At 46.0% G+C, this 25,838-nt stretch overlaps 1 protein-coding gene across 1 annotated transcript in view; it reads left to right on the top strand.

The window, feature by feature from the left end:
• Positions 1-825: 825 nt before the first annotated feature.
• LOC146547113 (prothrombin-like) overlaps positions 826-25,838 on the top strand; it is a 38,209-nt gene continuing 13,196 nt past the window's right edge. Inside the window, exons 1-4 of the mRNA XM_085265101.1 lie at positions 826-983; positions 19,843-20,136; positions 20,225-20,341; positions 20,504-20,627. Coding sequence (XP_085121227.1) covers positions 911-983; positions 19,843-20,136; positions 20,225-20,341; positions 20,504-20,627 — 608 coding nt within the window. The 5' untranslated portion in view covers positions 826-910. The remainder of the gene's footprint in view (positions 984-19,842; positions 20,137-20,224; positions 20,342-20,503; positions 20,628-25,838) is intronic.

Raw genomic sequence — 25,838 nt, 5'->3', positions numbered from 1 at the left:
CGTTGAAAACAATTGATTGTGGTCTTTTCTTGATGTCCTGCTATGGTTGAAAAATTGACTTACTGGAGGTGAAAGAGCTAAGGACCATATTCACACCCAAATGAAAGTCTGATGTCAAAATTTGAGTATTTATTTAAAATGTAACATCTAGTTTCTGGAGCATTGCTTATTGAGCACATGGCCAAAACAAAAACCCATTGTAGCCCTAACACATTGGTGCATATTAACTGTGGGTGGTGATGCCTAACTCCATACTTGTATTTAAGAGAAAACCAAAACAGCCCATAGGGGTAGGGTTGGTGTCATCTCCAATAATGAACTTGACCTAACATTTAAATTTTTTTTATTTTAAATGTTGAATAATTTTTGTGTATAATGGGTTTGGACAGAACAATGGATCGTTTTGCTGACTTCAGGAACTCAAGACTATGATAACTGAATCTATCTACTGCCAGGTGATAGCTTTAGCCTGTAATGAAAGACCAGAACAACTGGTTTTATTATTACTTTCAAAAACACTGCAGGTGTTCGAATGTAAGAAATGTCCCAAAGATGATACAGGCCAAATCAAGACATTTTAAGATTTTTTAGGGACTTGTTATTTTGTAAATTGTGACTTGTCATATGAATCTCATATGTTTTAATACCAAACAATAATTCATGTATAGTTTCAGAGCCGTTGTGTTAAACTGCAGCAGTATTAACTCACAGTAGGACTCGAGTTGTTGAGAAAAAGTAAACATGTAGGTTTAAACATAACCGACTCATCAGCCTGGCTCAAACTTTGACCCTTTGGTCAATAATCCCCCCCCTCCAGAGGACGGACAGAGAGACATAGACGGACAAACAAAGAAGGACACACTGAGTACTGCTTGATCTGGTTCTGAGGATCTGCTCAGAGGTCTGGATCATGATGGAACCAACATCAAAACCTGCTGCTGTTCTGCTGCTGTTTCTCCTGCACAGCTGTGTGGCAAACCATGGTAATGAACTCCTTTCCTCTTTAAAGTAGGATCAAGGGTATTTGCAATGTGTACAATAACAGTAATATGAATAATTTAGATCAAAATTGTACTTTGGTTTGAATATATGTATGTATATGTATGTATATATGTAGCAATGCATATTGTGTCATTTGAATATGATAAAATCTTCACTGATATTAGAAAGAAAAAAAAGTAGAAAAATGCATTTTGTGGGACCACAGAATGCATTTTTGTGTAAATCCAATCCCAAAAAGTTTCTATTAATCATTTTATATTAATCATCCGTGGGCCACACCACCGGAGGTGATTTTCCTCTGGTGCAGTCTCGGGACAACACCCTACACTCAGCCTACAACTGTTAAGGTTCAAAATATTGGGGATGGAGACAAGAGAAAAAACCACAATAACAACACTGGTCCGGCCGGGTTGAGTCAAACGATGATTTTAATAGTCACACGCGTGGGAGATGGACACTGTATGCAGACAGCCTCAAAATCTCAAAATGGTGGAGCATTGCTCAAACTTTTATAGCCTCTGGTGCCTCCACCTTATCATAAAAAGCCTAAACATTCACATGCTCTCTCTCACACAGCGCCTGAGCTACGACCTTGGCTCCCTGTTTATCTGCTCCTGCTGAAATGGGGCAGAAAACTCCAGCACACTCTGTTCTCTTCTACTCAGACAAATTAGACAATAACCTTCTGCGAACAGTATTTCTTATAACTCAGCAATATAATGCATCATAAAACAATATCATTCATTCACAACAAGTCAGCAATTTAATGTAATGCAAATCAGTTTAACTAATGTAATAGTTATCAGCTTCTTCTAATTCAGGAGAATAATGCAAACTAAAACTACATAATAATTCACAATCTTTAATTCGGGGTATAACATGGCATAAAATAATATTAGAATCTAACAATTCCCCCTGATGAGGTCATTAGAATAATGACCTCACCAACACCCTTCAATTCAGTATGGCCGGGTTCATCTCTTCTCGCTCCTGAGGTCCTTTGTCCCCCTGAGGGGCGAACCATATGTGGGATGACCTCTGTGTTTGCGCAATTCAGATGCAAGAAAAACTATGATTCCAACAGTAGCAGGTCCAGATGACACTCTCCTTGTCTCCCACTGCTTTCAGCCTTTATTCTATTGCTGCAGCTACCAGTGTCGTCCAGTTGGGTGATCCTCTGCTCTTAATTCTTCAACCTTAGGGGTTAGACAACCCTTCAGTCGTAACACAGATCAGGGGATTATTCTGCCCCGATTTCAAACAACGATCTGTGTATTCTCCAGAAAAAGGAACAGGAAGGTGTCCCCTTTTTGCCCAAAAGCCTCTCGAACTTCGTTGGTCTGGTGTTCCCGGATTTCCGCCAACCCCTTCATGGTTATTGCTGTGTTTATGGGATCCATCCTTTTGTGGTGACTAGCTGGAGCCCAAACGCCATGACCCTTGGACCCAGTTGATGTCTCGGCAGTCACTGTGTCTGACTCTGCTACGGAGGATCCTCGCATCTCTGTGACCTCGTCTGGTGTCTGTTCCTTTCTCTGTAAGAGACAGAAAACCAAAACACCTCTCTTCCTAACCCTAATAATCTAATGTTGTTATCTACTGACCTTCTAGTGATTCAGAATTGGTCTAAACATTCAGAATGTCCCAGGGACTTATTCTAATCATATCTTATGTGTGTGTAAGCGTGTTTGCATTTAGCCCTCTGCACTCAAGGCGTTTCCTACACTTTATCAGTCCGGACAGTCACGCGGAACGAAGCTTCTGACCTTCAAAAGGCCGAGTGCCAACTCGTTATAAGCACATTTGCAAGGTGTGTCTGAACATTATTGAAACCCCTCTTTTTAACAAAAGACAAAAAATTAACAAATCTTCTAAACGCTATTCAGTTCATTTCAATGAGTAATGATTAAACATGAAAGTGATAGTTTATGCTTTTTCACTGATTCTCTAAAAGGTCCGTCTTCTCGGACCGCTATTAGCTTAAGCTTTACCATTCCTAAATTATTAAAGACACAAATGAAGTTATAAAATGTTCAAATAATCCTGGTTTGATGTTAAAGCTCAACCTTCCCCCCCTTTTTTGACACATTCCAATGTGTCAAATCAACGGAGCTAGAACATTCAAAAAAAAAAAAGTTAGGCAGCTACAAAGTTTCCCAGACTCTTAAGGTGATCCGCGTGTAACGTTCTGACTCAGGTATTTAATATTTTAATAAATCTCGTTTAATTAACTGCCACTATTTAAACTAACCTTAAAGACATAATTTAAGAAAAGATCACAAAGAATAACATGATATCAGTGTTTTGTAAGCGCGTGCGGCCCTCCATGCTCGAAGCCTTTCCCCTCAATAGATCAGTCAGACATTCGCGCTGACTGTAGCTTTTAACCCTTATTAACTTGAGCACAACTCTACAATGAGCAACAAGTTGCAATATGTATAAAAATGATCATGGTTACACCTGCAATGAAAAATTATATCATTATCCTAACACCTGTAAATAGAAGATTCATCAGAAGTTATAACAATCACAGGAACACAGATGTTAGTATAAGGTCAAAAGCTTCAATAAATGATCATCGATGCAATGCTTGTTGCATGATTCTCATACAATAATAATGCTGACATTGAAAATAACAGTATAACACCCCCTTTTGTCCCGTTTCACTTGACACCTAAACGTTTATAAATGCCTCTTTAATTCTTGATTTTATTTCCCCCTTTTCTCCCCTTACTGACCACAGCAGGGGGATCTTAGTTTTGAATCAGCCATGAATCCAGCTCACCTGATTCATCAGTGAGCTCCACCATCACTGGCGTCTGACAGGGTGGTGCTGCATACTCTTCCTTTAATGTCACTATTTTCAACCTGTTAATTAGAGTGTTTAAACCTGAAGTCGACTACGTCCACAACAAGTCAATACAGCTGTAAATGTGGCCAATTATCAATCTATTACCAATCAATAACAACAGATAACTTCTATTTTATGCATGCTTTTAATCAACCACTCACCCAGAGGATCTCCAATCCCAGCAAGTTCCTTCTCCTCCTTTAATGAGTCTGTCATCCTTCCATGCCCTGGTAACCGGTCCATCCAGAGCCATATGATCTCAAATATACATACGACAAGCCAAAACACACCTTGGTCACACCAACCCCTTCCCACCCCCAAGATGTCCAATGCCATCCTAGTATGGACTGTCAAAAGTGGCTTTAACGCTGACTGTCCTGACAATCCATCTCATACTTTTCCTGGTCAGATTTGCCAATCTCTGCACCAGAGTTTTAAACGTTTCGCCATTTTCATTAGGTTTTATTTTTTATTTAGTTTCGACTCCAGATTTTCAATTTTTTGCCAGTTGTAATTAGTTTTTACCAATTCTTTGCTAGTTTAGTCTAGTTTTTATTTTCTGAAAATCCTTAGTTTCAATTTAGTTTTATTTGTGTTTTGCAAAAGTTAAGTGTAACAAAATCTCAGTTCCATCATATCAATCATGCTCTTCTGGTTATCCTTGGGTGTTGAGACTAATAACTATTAACTCTTGCCGCACCGAGTGGTCCTAATTTTGGTTAAAGTTAATTGATAACCTTTTGAAGGCAATTGTTTCACACCTTTATTTAGATGTCCCAGTCCTGTTATCTCGGGATACATCACGCTGCCTTATCTGGGGTTAGCTGTTTTCTTGGGATGCGAGTTAAGTGGGTGAGCTCTAAAAAGAGGGGGAGTGTGCTCCCCCTGATGAGGTCTTCTAGGTAAGCTAGGTTAACCTTCTTGTGTGAGCTTTTCAAGTGCACTTTTAAGGTTTGTGGGATTTTTTTGTTTTATAAATGTCCCTCAAGACCCCCTGATGACCCAGTAATTCATTTTTGCGCACTGTAGTACACATTTAGTTTTTGCTTGTAGCTCTCATACTCTACTTGCCACTCCTCTAAGTCCTGATGTTTCTTAGAGAGGACAACAGAACCTTTAAAATTATATCCCATGTGTGGGGGTGTGGCCTTGCCAATTGTTTTTCCCACCTTTTCAAAATGGCTGGCGTGCCCACAAGCACATTTTATGGAAGAAAGAAAGGTAAGCTTGATATTTACAATTAAAATGTTTTGTTAAACTCAGATTTTTATTTTATTCAAAAAATAAACATCTAGTAAATAATTTCAGGGGTCTTTAAGAATTAGGCTCATTTACTTTCACAGGGAACATGACTAATTTATTAATGTGTGCTCTACACATTGGGACTTTATATTTATATTTATTTCACTTTTTCCTAATACCCAACTTTTGACCAAGGCGGAGAGAATTCTTAACACAATTATTAAGGGAGATTCAAACATAGATTTTTCAAAGTATGAGAGGGTCAGGACCCACTAGAAGCCACACAAAGATTACCGAGATGCAGTGGCAGATGTAATAGAGAAAGACACAGGGCCACCTGAAATCTGTCGTCCTATCTGGTGCAAAACCAACATGTAGTAGAATCTGGAATTTTGATTTTGAGTTAAAAATAAAATATGGGTAAAATGCAGAAATCTTTTCCAGTAAAGTAAAAAATAAGAGTCGCAATTATAGTTGAATCCATAACACCTAATTGTTTCTACGAGATCACGTCGTTGCTGAGAGTTATCAGTGATCTCAATGTGTGAAAGGAACTCACAGTATCTGGGGTTTAAGCTCCTCTTAGCTGAGAACCCTGGGGCAAACATGTGAACAAAACCTGAATAGTACCAGTAATGGAGACTTCTCTCCAAAGATCAATAAAAGAAAGCCCCAATCTGATGAGAGTCTAGCAAAATATAGTTCACTCCACTTGCCTGAAATGGTTAGCAGTCCAAGGCATTTCAGTTGTAGAATGATTGGGTACAACAATGAAACAGATGTGAGATGAGGGAAGTGCCAAATGTTCCTTTGTGTCTCCAAATAAAATCAGTACTTCCTCAGATTTCCTAAATAAATTGACTTTTGTGAAGTAGAAAGTTCAGTGCCATCACTTATTCCTGAACCAATAGTTTACAGCTAGTGAAGTGTCAGTGACTTCTGGGTTGGTCCCTGATCTTCATCTTATGAGATTGTTATTTTAATAACACTTGATTTATTTAAAAGAAAAAAGAAAAAAAAAAAAGAAAACAAGAAAAAACGAAAACATTTCTCCCTGTTTTTTCTTCTCTGGGTCTCAGGAGGACATTATGTCCCTCTCCACTACAAGACTCTTGTCATGTCTACAAAACAGTCATATTAAAATCATCCTCAATTCTATTCTGGCGCTGTCTCCCGACTTTTCCTGACCTGATTCTGCACGTGGACGGAGCAGCAACACAGACGACTCGACTAACGTACTACCTTAATTTCACTACAGCAGGGCACGCACACATCAGTGCAACCAAACACATTTTGCTATAAATCTAGTTAATTTTAGTTAGTTTTGTGCAAATTTTTCCACTTCTACTTTTCGTTATTTCATTTGTTGTCTTTAATAATAATAATCTCCTCTGCACCCTTGAATAAACACCATTAACATGATCAACCTTTTGCTGCTTGTTATTTCACCATCTTATTGAATCAAATACTTCATGCTTATGTGGTTTACGACATTATATTTATCTAAATCTCCACTTTGTGTCTAAATGTTTGAAGAATTTTTGAGGGTCAAATTTTGAGAATTTGACCATAGTGAAAGTTAGGGCGTTATCACCCCCTTTGGGGATTACCTTTTGCCAGTTTTGATGATATTCCTCCCCGTTCTTTTTTTTTTTTTTTTGCAAGTACCCCTCCTCGGTGGCGAGAAACTGTTGGTGTGATCCAGCGGGTGCTGTAAAAACAATAGCTCAGGACAGAACAGTCACCAGTCATGTACTTCATTCAGAATTAACAAATATCAAGCTTCATATTGATCCTCTGAGTGTAATGGTACATTCTAATTTGCACTTCTCAAACCTAAAAACAATATTTTCTTTATTTTACTCTTGTTCTTGTGCAGCACCACCCCTCAGCACATGCCCCTGTTATTTTATCTTACTTTTAAATTGTTGACTACTTCAAGAGAGCGCCCAAAAGACGGGGACCAGTGTTTATCATTACATATCTCCATTTTGAGTGTGGCTGTCTATCATTCCCCTATTATTCATAGACCTCGGTGGAGGGTTTTTTGTTTGTTTTTTCTTTATACAATTAATTGACTCTTTACAGTGACCCACTATGGTTAATAATAACATGCTCAGTCATGAGTGGGATCAAACCTTTTCTTCACTATAGCATTTAATATTCCCAACAATATAATGTGATACCTTAATTAAAACACAGCTACTAAAACACAATTTCCTTAATGCAAACATCAGTAGCTCAAAATTAGCAACCAAAGGGTTCAGTCTGCAGTTCACACTGCTGTGAAGCTACAGCTCTTTAGTCTCTGTCATTCTTCTGTTCTTGCAGACAAAACAAAGCAAAACAAAACATCCACCCTTCTTTTACAGGCTGGGTGAATTGTCTGTGGACATTCAATAATCCTAAAGTCAGCACCGTTTTTGTCTCAGTATCAAGTCAGTTAAACTTTTAGTCGTCAGTCATATGCATACATCCACACACATTCATACCAAAAGTTGCTGATAATGGAGTCTCACGCGCAGCCTATTCGAGGCTCCATCACCAGCAAGATGACGTCATCATTTTAAAGGAAACAGCTCCTTGTTTGTTTTTCCTTCTTTGGACTGGATTGACTCGCTGCAATCCTTTTAGGCTTCAGGATCAGTGTCCCATATAAGTGAATTTTCTCCCAAGCTCATTATAATCATGGAGAAAAAATACTTTGCGACTGTTTTCAATAAGAATATTTTATAGCGCTTTAAAGTTCTATCTCTCAGGCCTGGATTAAAGAGCTGATTTGTTAAATCAGGAACTCACAAAATACCAAAATATCACCACCGGTGGATCACACCTCTCAGATGTTCTTATCTCAGTGCACTGTAACAAAAGCAAAAACAAACATAAACAATAAAACACTCATATAATAACAGATACTGGGGCCCATTGCAAACATGTCCAAAGTTCAAACCATCTTTCTCTCTCTTAGAGAAAGAGAACAATCCAAACCTCACTGATAGAATCAACCTAGTGTCAAACAAAACCCAAAAATCAACCAAAACTTCACACACTGTATTGTGTAGGCCTACAGGCACCGTAACTCCTTTTTTTTCACTGACAAAGACATGTTGGATTGACTTGATTCAATAGTAGACACTGGTTACACACAAATGTTTTGCTTTGGCGGAAACTTAAACAACTGAGTCAAATCAACACAACCTTTTGATATTCTCTCCGAAATAAAACTCACATCATTCACTCATCATTTTCGCTCTGTACCACTGCTCCTTATCAGGGTGTGTGAAGCACAGTACACAATTCAGTGGAGGCCTCAAGCCATAAACAGACATCACGCACAGACATTGTTTTCACAACCAAACTACTTTAAACCTTGTCCCCTAAATCTACACAGATGCCCTCTGTGTGGCATGAAATGCATTTAACCAATAAACAATCAATGGCTTCTTATTGTTGTCACCGACTCCATATTCGGATGTTTGTGTGCAGCATTTGTTAGTAAAGCATTCTTCATTGCATCAGCGTGTGTGTGTGTCACTCTTTATTGCACAAGCTTGTAGATGTGTGTGTGTGTGGATCACTTCTCAGTGAAGTGAATCAGCATATTGATTTTTTGCAGGTGTGTGTGTCATTTCTCACTCAATCAACGAGTGCATATGTTCGTATGTGTTTCTCTTCATTCTGAGTCAGTGCATGTAGATGTGTGTGTTTGTGTGGGTGTTTGTGTTCATCACTTTCCTGTTCTGGTGTTCTGGGTAAACCACGGCCTGAAGCGTGCCCTGGGGTCCTGCCCTCCTCCTTTTCAGTCCGTTTGCATCCGTTGGTGCTGCTGCTCAAAGTTCTGTCCATACTGGTTCTGTCCCCAATTGAGGCAGTGCTTTTCTCCAGTATCCTGCATCTTCTCCTTATTCCACTCCTCCTTAGCTTGACCCTTTTGCTTCTGTAGCTCCTTCAGGGTTTTAATACGCAGCTCAATCGTCTGGATGTCAGTGTCAAGCTCCAGTCTACGCTGCTGCTCCAGCTCTTCCTCTGTTTCTCCCAGCCAAGTCAAGATTTTGTTCAGGTCAAAGTTCAGCTGCTGTCACTGCTTCTCGTTCTGCTTTGTTCTCATCTCTTTGCTGAGGTCCTGAGGCTGATTTCAAGTCGTGTGTCTGGGACTCCAAGCCTGATGGGTTCGATAATCAGCCAGCTCCTCCTGAGCCATGCTCAGTTTTCTGCTCTGATGCCTTGAGCTCTTACTGAGGGGCAGAAACCTCACAATCTTTTCCGTCCACTTCAGATTGAAGTACATCGATGTTTTCCTTGCTTTGCTCCACGTCCTTTTGCGGCTCTGCTGTTCGGCTCTTCTCAGAGGTCAGCTCCTGGCCGAGCCCCGACACCTGTGCCTTCAGCTTATTTTCTCCTGGTGTTTTGTCCATTCTGAGGTGCCTCCTGACCTCAGTTACTCCTCCTGTCTCTGGCACGCCCTTTCTGCTGCCCGATGGTCATTGTTGGTCCGTCACTGTCCTGCACAGTTTTAATGCAGAGTTGTTAAGGTCAGCATGGTTTTGCTCGGCCTCACTTTTCATCTGGGCTTAATGGGCGTCTCGTCACAGCTCTGTCAGCTGAAGCTGTCTTTTTCCATATGGCAAGAATGTAAAGAGTGTGTGAGAGGGGTGTGTCCAATCAGGCACAATGCTGGTGGCTTTGCGAGTGCCTCGTTTTCCAAATCCAGATGTTTATTTGTCACGTACACAGCAACAGAGAGAACAGTCTGTTGTTGGGATGGCTGAGGTCCTTCACGATCTTCCTGGTCTTGGTCCAGCACCGCCTGCTGTAGATTGCGTGCAGGTCAGGGTGCTCGGAGCGGATGGTGCGCTCAGCTAAATGCACAACCCTCTGTAGAGCTTGTCTGTCCGGCATGGTGCTGTTCCCGAACCTGACAGTGATATAGCTGCTCAGGATGCTCTCAATAGTTCCTTTATATAAGGTGGTCAGAATCGGTGGTGGGAGCCGGGCCTTTCTCAGTCTTCTCAGAAAGAAAAGACGCTGACAGAAATCTCCCCGTGTAGTGAAATGGGCCTTGGATTACCGCTCTCCGTCTCTGCTGCATGAGATCATTTTCCTGCAGCACTGTTGACATTTTCAAGTTGTTGTTGCGGGTTCAGCTGCTTTAGCATTTGGTCAGGGTCACATCAAAGATGGTAGAGGAGAGAGCAAAGATGGTAGAGGGGAGAGCAGGAGTCCAGGGTCAGCCTCGGCTTTTCCGGGCCGACAAAGCAGCCTGTAATCAAACATAAAGAGAAAAAACAAAACAAAACAAAACAAAAACAAACGAACAGGAAAATGATGTTGTATTGGCTGTGTTATTCAGAGGGGGAGAAACAACGGGACCAGGCCCTGTGTCAGCCTTCTCTCCCCCTTTTTTTGTTTTTTCTCTCCATATAATCCACTCATGGCCCACTAAGCTGACAGGACAACACAGGTACATGTTAAAATTCTTAAGATCATGTTTAAAAGCACAAAAATTGAAATTTGCTTTCATTTAGCAATCACTTGTATTAATCAATCAACAGAAAACATGTCACAATTTGACTTTTATTAACCACCAAATTTGTCGTGTTATCACTGGTTGTGATTTTTTTTTTTTTTTTTTGAAGTTAAGTTGTTGTCCTGCAACCCAGAGGGTTTATTTGTTAGTAGTGGATAAACTTTATTATTTAACGGCGGATGTATGTTAAGTTTCACTGCTTTAAACTTGCTGGAAAATCTTCACGTGTTCATGGGTGTAAGCTGTTTCTTCATTGCGTGTATGTGCGTTTGTACATGGGCTAATTTAACGTTTTTTCTCAAACGAGGCATTTCTCTAGCACGTGCCTCTCTCTCACATTTCTCTGCTTGTGTGTGTTTTTGTTTCACCTTCTTGTTGTGATGCTCCGGACGCCTTCCCAACCTCCACAAGTCTGTTGGCCGCAATTTTATGTGTAAAAACTTCTCTTAATTTCTCCTTTAATTCTCTGCTAGCTGCTGTCTTTTCCACAGCTGCTGATCCTTGCTGAATTTGGTTTCCATTACTATAATTTGCTTCGGCCGCTGTGCTTGTGGGGGCAGTTGGTCCAGCCCCGTAGCCACCTGTATCAACACACTGAGAGATTTATTTAATATCATTTTCATCACTGTTAAATAGACCAGCAGGCAAGATGCCCACCTTTGCACTGCAGACTACATGCCAGTCTCCCAACACACTCCTCTCTGAGTTTCCGCTTTAAACTCCAACATCATTCACACCCTAGTCATTCAACACCTTATTTGTAGTATCATAATCAGCAAAATCAGCGTTTTACTTACAGGCATGTATCATTGTTTGCAAATCAAAATTATAAAACTCAAAAACACGCTAAACAGGAAGCAAAGTCCTCTGTGCGCGTCACAGCTCATTTGCATGTTCACACACCGTCTAAAAATAGCTCGCAGCGCTGCAGTGCACTGTCGTCACACACAGGGTCACACAAAGCTCAGACAAAACTCTTTTATTTTATATTACAAAGACGTCTTATATTTACAATCACTGACAGGCCTGACAGATTCTGCACCTAACAAATTTCGACAAATTTAAGTTAACGGGTCCAACCGAAGAAAGTTAACTTTTTTGTAATCAATTAACCAGTATCTGTTTCCTCCAGAACAGCCTATGGCCTGATTTCTAAAGTCCCTAACTCAATTTAACTTTGTCCAAACAAGCACATGACACCGTTTTAAACGATGAGGAGACTCGGTAACTCCTAGCTTATTTCAGGATGCCCTGTACCCCACAGATAAGCCAAACTGAACTAACCCTGTTCGCCGACAGGTCAAAGCCGCGCGTCCACGACCAGGAGGGGGCATAACCCCCGGGCTATGTGCTTCTTAGCATCTTCCAGTGCCGTCCTATAATAATTTTCACCTAACCGATTTTTGACAAATTTTACCATGCCAATTAAACAGTATCTGTTTCCTCCAGAACAGTTTCTGTCATAATTTCCCTACCAAACTACCTGAGCCTTCAGCTCAATATCCAAGGACTCAAACCCAACATTATATCTGTTACCTCCAGAACAGTTTCATATTTCTTCAACTTCATTAAACATTCTTAAGCAACTTTAACTGCATAACACACGGTGATTCTCATCAAAATCAAAACAGACACTCTACCAGTAATTTCAGTGAGTAGACTTTAATTTAGTCATATCCAATTTGGCACAAATTGGAAATAATTCAACAGGTAGTGCCTTACCTTTAGATAAGCCGGCTTTTGTCCACTCACATCAGACCACTGGCTCGTGCCTGTCCGTTCGACAACCTCGGACCGTCCAAACTTTTAAATTCCACCCCAATACCACAGGACGAGCCCCCAAGCTGTTAAGGTTCAAAATATTGGGGATGGAGACAAGAGAAAAAACCACAATAACAACACTGGTCCGGCCGGGTTGAGTCAAACGATGATTTTAATGAACCCACGCGTGGGAGATGGACACTGATGCAGACAGCCTCAAAATCTCAAAATGGTGGAGCATTGCTCAAACTTTTATAGCCTCTGGTGCCTCCACCTTATCATACAAAGCCTAAACATTCACATGCTCTCTCTCACACAGCGCCTGAGCTACGACCTTGGCTCCCTGTTTATCTGCTCCTGCTGAAATGGGGCAGAAAACTCCAGCACACTCTGTTCTCTTCTACTCAGACAAATTAGACAATAACCTTCTGCGAACAGTATTTCTTATAACTCAGCAATATAATGCATCATAAAACAATATCATTCATTCACAACAAGTCAGCAATTTAATGTAATGCAAATCAGTTTAACTAATGTAATAGTTATCAGCTTCTTCTAATTCAGGAGAATAATGCAAACTAAAACTACATAATAATTCACAATCTTTAATTCGGGGTATAACATGGCATAAAATAATATTAGAATCTAACAATTCCCCCTGATGAGGTCATTAGAATAATGACCTCACCAACACCCTTCAATTCAGTGTGGCCGGGTTCATCTCTTCTCACTCCTGAGGTCCTTTGTCCCCCTGAGGGGCGAACCATATGTGGGATGACCTCTGTGTTTGCGCAATTCAGATGCAAGAAAAACTATGATTCCAACAGTAGCAGGTCCAGATGACACTCTCCTTGTCTCCCACTGCTTTCAGCCTTTATTCTATTGCTGCAGCTACCAGTGTCGTCCAGTTGGGTGATCCTCTGCTCTTAATTCTTCAACCTTAGGGGTTAGACAACCCTTCAGTCGTAACACAGATCAGGGGATTATTCTGCCCCGATTTCAAACAACGATCTGTGTATTCTCCAGAAAAAGGAACAGGAAGGTGTCCCCTTTTTGCCCAAAAGCCTCTCGAACTTCGTTGGTCTGGTGTTCCCGGATTTCCGCCAACCCCTTCATGGTTATTGCTGTGTTTATGGGATCCATCCTTTTGTGGTGACTAGCTGGAGCCCAAACGCCATGACCCTTGGACCCAGTTGATGTCTCGGCAGTCACTGTGTCTGACTCTGCTACGGAGGATCCTCGCATCTCTGTGACCTCGTCTGGTGTCTGTTCCTTTCTCTGTAAGAGACAGAAAACCAAAACACCTCTCTTCCTAACCCTAATAATCTAATGTTGTTATCTACTGACCTTCTAGTGATTCAGAATTGGTCTAAACATTCAGAATGTCCCAGGGACTTATTCTAATCATATCTTAACAATATGTATGTATATGTATGTATATATGTAGCAATGCATATTGTGTCATTTGAATATGATAAAATCTTCACTGATATTAGAAAGAAAAAAAAGTAGAAAAATGCATTTTGTGGGACCACAGAATGCATTTTTGTGTAAATCCAATCCCAAAAAGTTTCTATTAATCATTTTATATTAATCATCCGTGGGCCACACCACCGGAGGTGATTTTCCTCTGGTGCAGTCTCGGGACAACACCCTACACTCAGCCTACAACCAAGTGATGGATATTGTTGGTCACCTGGTCAGCCCTGAGGCCATGCTGGCTTACCTGCATTCCCAATTGCGGAACGATAGGCTTTATCGAGTGAGTCGCAATGCTCGCACAAATGAGACACCCAGTTGTTGGTACCATACCACGGCAGGGCACATGGGATGTGAAAAAACTGTGGAGCATATAATGGCTGGCATCTGGGCCAACGTGCGCTGATGGTGTGCATCATGCCCAGAGTGCCAGCTGGTTATTCCAAAAGCACCTTTGCATCTATTACCCTTAATGCAGGTCCCGTTTGAACGTATTCGTATAGACCTCATCAGGCCATTTTACCGGAGTGCATGCGGCTATCACTTTGTATTAGTCCTGGTGGATTATTTTACGTGATACCCGGAAGCGGTGCTGCTGTGCACCATCTCCGTGAGGAGCGTGGCACAAGCACTGTTTCAGGTCATCTCCCTAGTCGGTATTCCTAAGGAAATACTGACTGACCAGGGCACATTGTTCATGTCTCGCACACTAAAGGAACTATACGGATTCCCCAAAAGTTGACTCTGTTCATCTGGATGTAGCGTTGTCTGTGGAAGAAGTGTTTCTTCACTCATCCAAGTGACTGCTTCAGTCTCAGCTGAAGAAACTACACGGATTATTGGGCAAATCTATTCGCACTAGCATCTACCACCCTGGGGCGATCGTGGCTCAAGAGTTGGCAGTTCATCTTGTAATTGGAAGGTTGCCAGTTCGAGCCCCGGCTCCGAGAGTCTCAGTCGTTGTGTCCTTGGGCAAGACCTTCACCCGTTGCCTACTGGTGGTGGTCAGAGGGCCTGGTGGTGCCAGTGTCCGGCAGCCTCACCTCTGTCAGTGCGCCCCAGGGTGGCTGTGGCTACAATGTAGCTTTTGAATGTGTATGTGGATGGGTGGATGACTGAATGTCTAAAGCGCTTTGGGGTCCTTAGGGACTAAGTAAAGTGCTATACAAATACAGGCCATTTACCATTTACCCTCAGAGTGATGGGTTGGTGGATCAGCTGAATAAGACGTTAAAATCATTAAAAACATTAAAATCCATGATATGATCCATAAGTTAATTCACAAGGATAAATGCAATTGGGATTGCTGGTTAGATCCTCTGTTGTTCACAGTGCTGGAGGTGTGCCAGGCCTCCACGGGATTTTCTCCCTTTGAGTTGCTGTGGCACCCCCCGTGGCAGGTAGCCACGGCAGGCAACCACTGGGAGTGCTCAACGTGATTAAAGAAAACTGGGAGGAAGATCCGAGCCCTGCAAAAAATGAAACTCAATACATGCTGGACCTGAGATTAAAGCTTTACTCTTTGGGGTGGCTCTCACGAGAAAATTTACTCCAGGCCCAGCAGCGTCAACAGAGCTTGTACAACAGAGCGGCTAGACTCAGGCAATTTTCATCGGGGGGATAAGTGCTTGTATTGCTCCCTTCTTCCAGCTCCAAACTGCTTGCCAAGTGGCAAGCACCCATCATGGTCACACGGTGAGTGGGGGACTTTAACTATAAGGTAGTACGGTTGGACAGGGGAGGAGCCACACAGATTTACCACCTCAACCTCCTTAAAGCCTGGAGAGAGGGTGAAACCACTTCTTTTTTTTTTTTTTTTTTTTTTTTTTGCCTGTCCCATTTGGTTCTTTAGCCATCAGAATTGTTGTCTGAAGACCAACAAGGATACCCAATGGATTTACTTTGCCAAATGGATCTTCGTGGCATTGCCGTATTGGTCCATTTGGTCGATCTTTGTTTTTATTATTTATTATATTTTATTTTCAGATGTTACAGACGGGACAGACATGAGTGAGGGATAGGAAAGGGAGAAAGAAAGAGGAAGGAAAGGAAAAACAGAAGGGGAGAGGGACAGTGAGAAAGGGGGGGAGAAAAAAAATAAAAATCTCCTGGATCACCTGTTGAGAGAAGAATAGAAGACAAAAAAAACAAAGCAACATACTAAACACAACACCATCGCATTAATCTAGCTAAGTGTAAACAGCAGTATATACTAAATATTCAATGTTGTTGTGCAGCACGCAGGACAGATGTGCTTCGAAGTAGTAGCCAAGAAAGGTGTAATTTAAGTCTACGAGCAGTGAACACCCGTGTGCATACCTGTGTGGATCAGCGTGCTTGTATTCCAAAGGTTTCTCCATGTAACGATCTGCTAGGGAGTGTGGGGGGGGCCACAGCCCCGTCCTCCAGGGTATGAAGCAGGTATGGAGGAGATCAAAACTCCAGACATCCAGAGGCCCCCAGAACACAAGAGACCATGGAAAACCAACAGAGGGGCAGCCGCGCCACTGTCCCAGCAAGAGCTGAGGAGAGTCCCAGATGAGGGTTCACTCAGCAGCCGCGGAGCAGAAGCCAGGGGGAGTTGCAGTGACGCGCCCGTGAGCTCCGCCGGCAGCCAGCTGTGCCTGAGTGACCGAGCCCCAGGCCGAGAGGCCGGGGGCACCCCACCTCCGAAGTGGTCCCGAGCGAGCCCCAGGTTCCAGGCCCCGATAAGCGGCCGCCAAGGAGTGAGCCGGTGTGTACCTGGGCGCCCACCCCCAGACACAAGGAACCACCAACGCACCGACACCTGAGGGAGTCCGCCACCGGCAGGGGAAGTGGTGGTGGGTGGAGATAGGCCTCCAAACCTTGGAGGGCCTGAGGTGTCCCCAGAGAGGTGGTGTCTGATACCCAACCTGACATATAGACACAGACATACAGGCACACACAGACACAAACATCCATTCCCCCCCTCATGCTCTCATATGCACTCACTCCACACTCAACCAACGTGGAGACAGACATAAAGAGACGCTGTACACACGATCACACTCCCCAAGCGTACTCTACAAACCGGGTCTAGGTACCCTTGCCCCTGGAGGGGGGAACTGCACCCAGACCCAGGTGGTGTTACCCTTTTCCCTGCGGTGGGGAGAGGCAGACCACCCCGACTCCGTAGCAGCAGGGAGGCCCCACACTCCAGACCGCAGTCGGACGGCCAACTCCTCCTAGCCCTCCCGCTCCAGCAGGCCGCAGAGAATGGGGGTGGGAGAAGACTCCAAACCTCCCTCCACCCGCTCATTGTAGTGTTGATGCATGTGTGTTCTAAGGTGCAATTAAAACCCAGGAGGGCATGGAGCTACCTGCCAGAGAGCAGCAGGTGAGCGCATAGTCCCTCCTGATAGCCCTCAATGTCTAAGTGTATTTAAAATTGAGAGGTGGGTGAGGTGTACACCCTGATGGTAATATGGACTCCATGATTAGGGCGTCGGGGGGTTCCCCGGAGGCATCTTCCTTGGGGGGCTCAACCCGGGGTAGCGGTCATGTCCGGTTGGGGGCTCTGTTGGCTCTCGGGTGACTATTTCCTCGCGGCTGCGTGCAGCGGGGCTAGGGGAGGGTCTGTGCTGACGGACGTGGGTTACTGACCTGGTAGCCTGGCTGCCCCTGGGTGGGTCCGGGATGGGCGTGAGGTTCTGGGGGTGCTCCGTCTCCGGGCTGGGGCCCGGGCCGGGCCTCGGGGGCTTGGGTCCTGGTTGGTGTGTTGCCGGGGTTGTGGGCGGGTGGGTGCATGGGGGCCCAGCCCTGGAGCAGGGTGCCGCCGGTGCGTCGAGCCACCTGGGGGGCTCTTCAACTGGTGGGGGAGATGGTCACATCTGCAGGAGCTTTCCTCTCTTCAGGGACTCTCTCTGCAGGAGGGGGAGATACAGGAGAGGTGGAGGAAGCTCTCAGCCTGGGCGTTTACTGTCTTATGTAGTCTGGAAGATGAGTGGATGGTGGGGTGGGTGCAGTTTTCTCTGTGGTGGGGTTGGGTGAACTGTCCCGGGCTCTGTGGGGCCGGGAGGCGCTGCTGCACTGGGCCCCGGTCTGGATGGGCCTGGGCCCCCTTTCCCTGGCGGGTCGCGGAGTGTGGGAGTGCCTACTGGGGTCAGCGGGGGAGCTGGCCCCAGGGAGGGGTTACCTGCCCCTCCCTTCCTTCCCTCCCCATCTCCAGCTGCCTCCCTCTTCCCGCTCCACCACAACCACCCACACATGCAGGGCCTTGGAGTAGGGGTATGTCACCAGGGCGCAGAGGAGGCTACCCCCCCCCCCCCCCCCCTCTGTCCCCTTCTGGCTGCCTCTGCCTCAATTTTATCCCACAACTTAGACATTCACATTATTCACACTCTCATTACACATACATATAGGATCTTAGGGGTGGGCACAATCACGGGTGAAACCACTTCTTTGGAGAGCCTGGTGAAGGAGAAAGATGAGTTGGGGCAGGAGGTGCCAAAATCCACCATCCCTGCCTCCGTCCATTGTGACGACCATCTTGCACAGGCCCAGAGAGTGGATGTTGCTGTGTTGCAATGGTGCTTTGCCAATGTGTTCTCCCCCCTCCCCGGCCGTACTTCTCTCATAGAGCACCATTTTGAAACACAGCCTGGCGTGATGGTGTGTTCACGGCCCTACAGGCTGCCGCAACAAAAAAAAAAATTAGTGCAGGAGGAATTTTCTGAGATGCTAAAGCTGGGAGTAATAGGAGGAGTCTCACAGTGGGTGGTATAACCCCATAGTTCTTAAGTGGTTAAGAAAAATGGGTGAATACGGATCTGTGTCGACTATTTTAAGTTGAATGAAGTGTCACGGTTTGATGTGCATCCAATGCCCCGGGTCGACGAACTCTTTGTTGGGCATTGCCCAATTTTTCACACTGGCACTGGAGAAACTTAAGAACTGGCAGATTCACGTGTCTGTCCTGGGGAAAAAAACTGCCTTCTTCACTTTGTACGGTTTGTACCAATTCGTGGGTTGTACCAATCCGTTTGGCTTGTTCAGAGCCCTGGCCACATTCTAGTGCCTCATTGACCGGGTATTGCGGCCACACACTGAATATTCTGACGCCTTCCTGGATGATGTTATCATCTATAGTGACACCTGGGCGGAGCATGTGCAGCGGGTGGCCGCACTCCTGGAGTCCCTGAGGCAGGCGGGGCTCACGGCCAACCCGAAGAAGTGTGCGGTTGGACGGAGGGAGGTACAGTATCTGGGGTACCATTTGGGGGGCCAGCAGATGCGCCCTCAGGTAGAGAAGACAGCGGCGATAACATCATGCCCGTGCTCCAAGACCAAAAAGGAGGTGCGATGGTTTCTGGTTTCAGTGAGCTCGTAAGGCGGCACAGAGGCGGGAAGAACAGGTGTACCTCGCAGGTTAATTGACTGTGTGTCTGCTCTTTTTGATAGTGACAGTCAGGCAGGAGAGGAGTGTGTGGCAACAAGCAAGGAGTGTCTGCGTCCTGAGCTGATCAAGGCTAAAAACCGCAGTTGCATTGCCACAAATAAAATGATTGTTAATCTACCCTTGTTAATCCAACCAGGCGGATCGGCACACTGTGGTGCTGGAGCAGCTGATAGGGGCTGCGGAGGAGTTGGCGCCATGGTTGTTGCATTGCCACAAATAAAAAGGACTGTTAATCCAACCTGACACCAGTGCGTGCATATGTATGTTCACGGGGTCCTGTGTCACAAATGATAATAATTAATATTCTTGCACCATTTTAGGCTAGTTGAAACTCTTGTGCTAGTAATGTTGGAAAGCCATGTCAACACCTAAAATGAGCTGCTCACAAGTCACTGAATTTCTTCCACAGTCTTTGGTTTCCACATCATTGCTGAACTCTTCTTACATCCTGGAGTGTTTCAGGGCTCATATACAATCTAGGATTAAATTTCTCTGCAGTATCCACTCCTTGTTGTGCCAGCTGATCTGTCTTTTTTATTTATTTATTTATTTTTGTTGAAGGTGAAGACTTTGTCCCACCCACTGTGGCCACGAAACCACACAAACCTATACTGTGCTTGCCCAATTATGGTATAGAATATAATGGGGACCTAAGTGTTACCATAGGAGGTCACACCTGCCTGCCATGGTCATTACCGGAGGTAAAAACCCTCAGTCGGGACAAAGAGTTCATCCCTGAAGTTCAGCTGCAGACCAACAAGTGCCGAAATCCTGACGGTGACTATGAGGGCCCCTGGTGCTATGTCAGGATTGCTGGAAATATAACAATGGACTACTGTGATCTGCAGCTATGTGGTAGAGTACAAACCTACAATCCACTATTAAATAAATCCACCTGTTTACCTGCCCCTTACCTTTCCAATTGGCCACCTGTTTCCTGCAGATGCCCCACTATTAGGGCCTGAGCAAACAACTGTGACCGAAGGCAGGGAGCGCTCCGTCTTAGGTCAGGCCAGGAAAAACCTTTTCAGTCCTCGCACGTTTGGACAAGGAGAGGATGGTGAGTGCACTTAATGGGCAGTGACAGCAAGCATCAGGTAATCCCTGTACCCCAAAAAGCTGAAAGAGAACAATTCAAGAAGCAGGTGATCCATCTAGCCTGTTAATAGTTTTGTTGTGTTTGACCATCTATCAAAGTTTTTATTTACTTCTTGTGCTGTAGATTGTGGACAGCGTCCCCTGTTTGAAAAGAAGAACAAAACAGATGCAAACGAAGCATGCATGCTTTTCAGCAGATGGTGTCGTATCATTCAGGATGATGACGCTGAAGTGGCCTCGGCTCCATGGTAATGACACTAGATAAACATGACTTTAAGGATGATTGACAAAATTGTTCTGGATGTCTGTCAAAACAGATCAGACTCCCATCAGGAGATTATCAAAGTAACATAAGATATACTTAATTTATCCCAAAATTCAGGAGACTGCAGTGCTATAGCACCTAAAACATAAAAACAGTAACATATGCTAGGGGCTCACACACACACAGTGTATCCATGCCCAGTATACTGCTAGCCAATCTTCAGTCCATCAAGAACAAGGGTGATGACCTCAGGGCCAGAGTCAAGTTTCAGAGAGACATTCGGGACCAGTGTTGGTCAAGTTACTTGAAAAAAGTAATCAGTAACTAATTACTGATTACTTCCCCAAAAAAGTAATCCCGTTACTTTACTGATTACTTATTTTCAAAAGTAATTAATTACTTAGTTACTTAGTTACTTTTTAAAAACACGATTTACAACCTGAATAGGTGATAAAGCGATAGATCTCTCAGCCCAATTCTACTTTTTCTACATAATCCATCATACAAAATGTAATCAAATGGAAAAGTCCCTTTTTAAAACTTGTTTTATTAGTTTTAATCTTTTAACTTCATGCATCAAGCAAAAATGTAATTATATGCAACATTCACTGACTGGAAGAAATTTGTTTAATATTTAAACCTGTCACGGGTCTGGGTCCGTTGGACCCAGTATGTGGAGTTTTATGTTTTTGTTATTCCATGTTTGAGGTTATTATGTTTTGGTTTTAGTTGCATCAGGGATTGTTTTCCTGTTCTCTTGTTGTGTTTATGATGATGATTATGATGTTTATTATTTGAGTTTCATGTTTAAGGATTTGTTCTCTGTTGTATCTCACGTTTAGTTTAGTTCAGGTTCCATGTGTCATTCTGTCTGTCTCTCAGTGTCAGGTCTGCGTCTTGGTGTGGTGTTCTCATTTCCTGTTTTATTGTGAAGGTCTGGGTCTCATGTGAGTGTGTTCAGTTTTACCTCTGTCTCGTCTTGTTGATCATTCCCAGCTGTGTCCACCACCTGTGTGTAATTCCCCTGTGTTCTCTGGGTGTATTTAAGTCATGTCCTCCGTTATTGTAGTTGCTGGTCCGTCTGTGTATCTACCATGTCTCACCCGTGTGTTCTCCCTGCTGTCCATCATCATTCTCCTCTGCTCATTCTCATTCAGGTTTGTGCTTTGTAGTTTTAGTTGTTTCCCAGTTTAGTTTAGTTCTCCGTGTTGCCGTTTGCCTCTCCTTTTGTGTTCAATAAATCACCTTTTACACCTTCACGACTGCCTGCGTGTGGATCCTCCTTTTCCTCCTCCACACGGCTCCTCTCACTCGCCGTGACAGTACGGACCAGCCACATATGGATCCAGCGGCAGTCACCCCACCCTGGGAGCTTCAGGAGGCCGCTATCCACTCCGCCTCTGAGTTGGTTTACCGGCTGCTTGAGCATGAGGGAGGAGCGCCTCTTAACTCCGTGGAAGCCGATCTACAACACCTCCTTACCTGTTATCTCTGGCTATTGGACTCACTACACCCACTCGTGCAAGACTTCATCCTTCACGAACTTCACCTACACCCACCAGCCGCTACCGCTTCCCAACCCAGCCGGACGCCGGAGGTTTTGCCCGGCCCGCCGGAGGTTTTGCCCGGCCCGCCGGAGGTGTTGCCCGGGAGGAAGCGACGATCGCGCCGTCGGCGCGTCGCCCCACAGCTGGAGAATAGGACTTCGGAACTGCCGGCTGTGGTGAGTGGAAAAGACGCTCCGTCTGTTTCACCAGTTCATGTGACTGTTTGTACCGGGGCTGGGTTTGTTGAGTTATCTCCCCAGCCAGAAGCTCAGTTAGCTGCCCAGCCGTCACCTCCATCACATTCAGCCTCACTACCCATAGCCCAGTTACAGTCTCAGCCAGACTTAGTAGACACTATGTTACAGTCCATAGCCCAGTCAATAGCTCAGTTGGTAGAAGACTCATCAGCCTTATTATCAGCTCAGCCACCTATTCAGCCATCATCTTCACCAACTCCTCCTGCACAACAAGTTAGCTCCATTCAACCCGAAAAGAACTGTTTTTCATCTGTTCATTACAAGCAGGGAACACACTCCACACAGACTTTAACTGGTTCATTTAAGCTGGCCATCTCAGAGACAGTTGCTCCCTCTAGGGCCTCCCCAGAGGCTGGGTGCCAGTCACCAGCCACCTCTGGACCCCTAGAGGTCGAGATGCCAGCACCAGTGGCGTCATTAGAGGACTTTACTGAGCCGTCTCAGCCGTCATCCCCTGCTGAGAGCTCCAGTGAGTCCGCCCCTCTGCCCCTGTCCTCTGCTGGAGGACCAGAGGGACCCATTCAGCCGTCAATCTCTGCTGGAGGGCCTGAGGAGCCCGGCCAGCCTCAAGTGTCGTCTGCTGGAGGGCCCGAGGAGCCCGTCCAGCCTCAAGCCACGTCTGCTGGAGGGCCCGAGGAGCCCGTCCAGCCTCATGCCACGTCTGCTGGAGGGCCCGAGGAGCCCGTCCAGCCTCATGCCACGTCTGCTGGAGGGCCCGAGGAGCCCGTCCAGCCTCATGCCACGTCTGCTGGAGGGCCCGAGGAGCCCGTCCAGCCTCATGCCACGTCTGCTGGAGGGCCCGAGGAGCCCACCCAGCACCATGCCTCGTTAGCTGACGGTCCTGGAGGACCCAGCCAGCACGTCCTCACACCTGCTGACGGTCCTGGAGGACCCAGCCAGCACATCTCTACATCATCACCTGCAGCATTCACGCCACCGCCTGCTGCATTCACATCATCGCCATTCGCATCACCGCCTGCAGCCCCGCTGCCGTCAGGTTCCGCAGCCGTCCCGCTGCCGTCAGGTTCCGCAGCCGTCCCGCTGCCGTCAGGTTCCGCAGCCGTCCCGCTGCCGTCATCCACGCTTGGTCCAGCTTCAGCCTCCGCTTCAGCTTCGCCTGGTCCAGCCTCCGTGTCTTCATCCATGCTTGGTCCAGCTTCAGCCTCCGCTTCAGCTTCGCCTGGTCCAGCCTCCGTGTCTTCATCCATGCTTGGTCCAGCTTCAGCCTCCGCTTCAGCTTCGCCTGGTCCAGCCTCCGTGTCTTCATCCATGCTTGGTCCAGCTTCAGCCTCCGCTCCGGCTTCGCCTGGTCCAGCCTCCGTGTCTTCATCCATGCTTGGTCCAGCTTCAGCCTCCGCTCCGGCCTCCGTGTCTTCATCCATGCTTGGTCCAGCTTCAGCCTCCGCTCCGGCCTCCGTGTCTTCATCCATGCTTGGTCCAGCTTCAGCCTCCGTGTCTTCAGTCTCGTCTGGTCCAGCCTCCGTGTCTTCAGTCTCGTCTGGTCCAGCTTCCGCTTCGGCTTCAGCTCCGCCTTCGTCTGGTCCAGCTTCCGCTTCGGCTTCAGCTCCGCCTTCGTCTGGTCCAGCTTCAGCTCCGCCTTCGTCTGGTCCGGCCTCCGTGTCTTCATCCACGTCTGGTCCAGCTTCAGCTCCGCCTTCGTCTGGTCCGGCCTCGTCTGGTCCTGTGGTTGCCACGCCGCCCCGCCTCTGCTGGCCGTTTTCCGGGCCTCTAAGATGGCATCATGGCCTTCGGGGACGGCCTCCGGAAAGAGTTCGTCGCCGCCGCTGGCATTGCGGCCGTCCTCCCGACCTGCTCAGTGGCCGCCACTACCTTCCAAGAGGTCGGCCCCCAGAACTGTTTGCCCGTCACCGCCGTTGCCGTGTGCACGGTCGGCCCCCAGAACTGTTTGCCCGTCGCCGCCGTTGCTGTGTGCATGGTCGGCCCCCTGACTGTGTTATGGACTGGTGAACAGTCGTGTTTTGGTTCCGGACTCTCGTGCTCCTGGTTTTTGTGTTTTGGGCCCTCCTTCCTGGGCCCCCTCCGCCCGCCCTGGCTTGGTGCTTGTGCTTTTTGTTTGGGGCTGTCAGGAGCCAGCCCTTTGAGGGGGGGTACTGTCACGGGTCTGGGTCCGTTGGACCCAGTATGTGGAGTTTTATGTTTTTGTTATTCCATGTTTGAGGTTATTATGTTTTGGTTTTAGTTGCATCAGGGATTGTTTTCCTGTTCTCTTGTTGTGTTTATGATGATGATTATGATGTTTATTATTTGAGTTTCATGTTTAAGGATTTGTTCTCTGTTGTATCTCACGTTTAGTTTAGTTCAGGTTCCATGTGTCATTCTGTCTGTCTCTCAGTGTCAGGTCTGCGTCTTGGTGTGGTGTTCTCATTTCCTGTTTTATTGTGAAGGTCTGGGTCTCATGTGAGTGTGTTCAGTTTTACCTCTGTCTCGTCTTGTTGATCATTCCCAGCTGTGTCCACCACCTGTGTGTAATTCCCCTGTGTTCTCTGGGTGTATTTAAGTCATGTCCTCCGTTATTGTAGTTGCTGGTCCGTCTGTGTATCTACCATGTCTCACCCGTGTGTTCTCCCTGCTGTCCATCATCATTCTCCTCTGCTCATTCTCATTCAGGTTTGTGCTTTGTAGTTTTAGTTGTTTCCCAGTTTAGTTTAGTTCTCCGTGTTGCCGTTTGCCTCTCCTTTTGTGTTCAATAAATCACCTTTTACACCTTCACGACTGCCTGCGTGTGGATCCTCCTTTTCCTCCTCCACACGGCTCCTCTCACTCGCCGTGACAGTACGGACCAGCCACATATGGATCCAGCGGCAGTCACCCCACCCTGGGAGCTTCAGGAGGCCGCTATCCACTCCGCCTCTGAGTTGGTTTACCGGCTGCTTGAGCATGAGGGAGGAGCGCCTCTTAACTCCGTGGAAGCCGATCTACAACACCTCCTTACCTGTTATCTCTGGCTATTGGACTCACTACACCCACTCGTGCAAGACTTCATCCTTCACGAACTTCACCTACACCCACCAGCCGCTACCGCTTCCCAACCCAGCCGGACGCCGGAGGTTTTGCCCGGCCCGCCGGAGGTTTTGCCCGGCCCGCCGGAGGTGTTGCCCGGGAGGAAGCGACGATCGCGCCGTCGGCGCGTCGCCCCACAGCTGGAGAATAGGACTTCGGAACTGCCGGCTGTGGTGAGTGGAAAAGACGCTCCGTCTGTTTCACCAGTTCATGTGACTGTTTGTACCGGGGCTGGGTTTGTTGAGTTATCTCCCCAGCCAGAAGCTCAGTTAGCTGCCCAGCCGTCACCTCCATCACATTCAGCCTCACTACCCATAGCCCAGTTACAGTCTCAGCCAGACTTAGTAGACACTATGTTACAGTCCATAG

Source organism: Mchenga conophoros, linkage group LG23 (genome assembly GCF_057382185.1).
Source record: "Mchenga conophoros isolate Kocher_MC1m ecotype Shallow Benthic linkage group LG23, M_conophoros_male_GT1.1, whole genome shotgun sequence".
In the NCBI taxonomy this organism is placed as follows: Eukaryota; Metazoa; Chordata; class Actinopteri; order Cichliformes; family Cichlidae; genus Mchenga; species Mchenga conophoros.
Note: the sequence above shows the minus strand (reverse complement) of the source record. Positions and strands in the feature narration are given on the sequence as shown.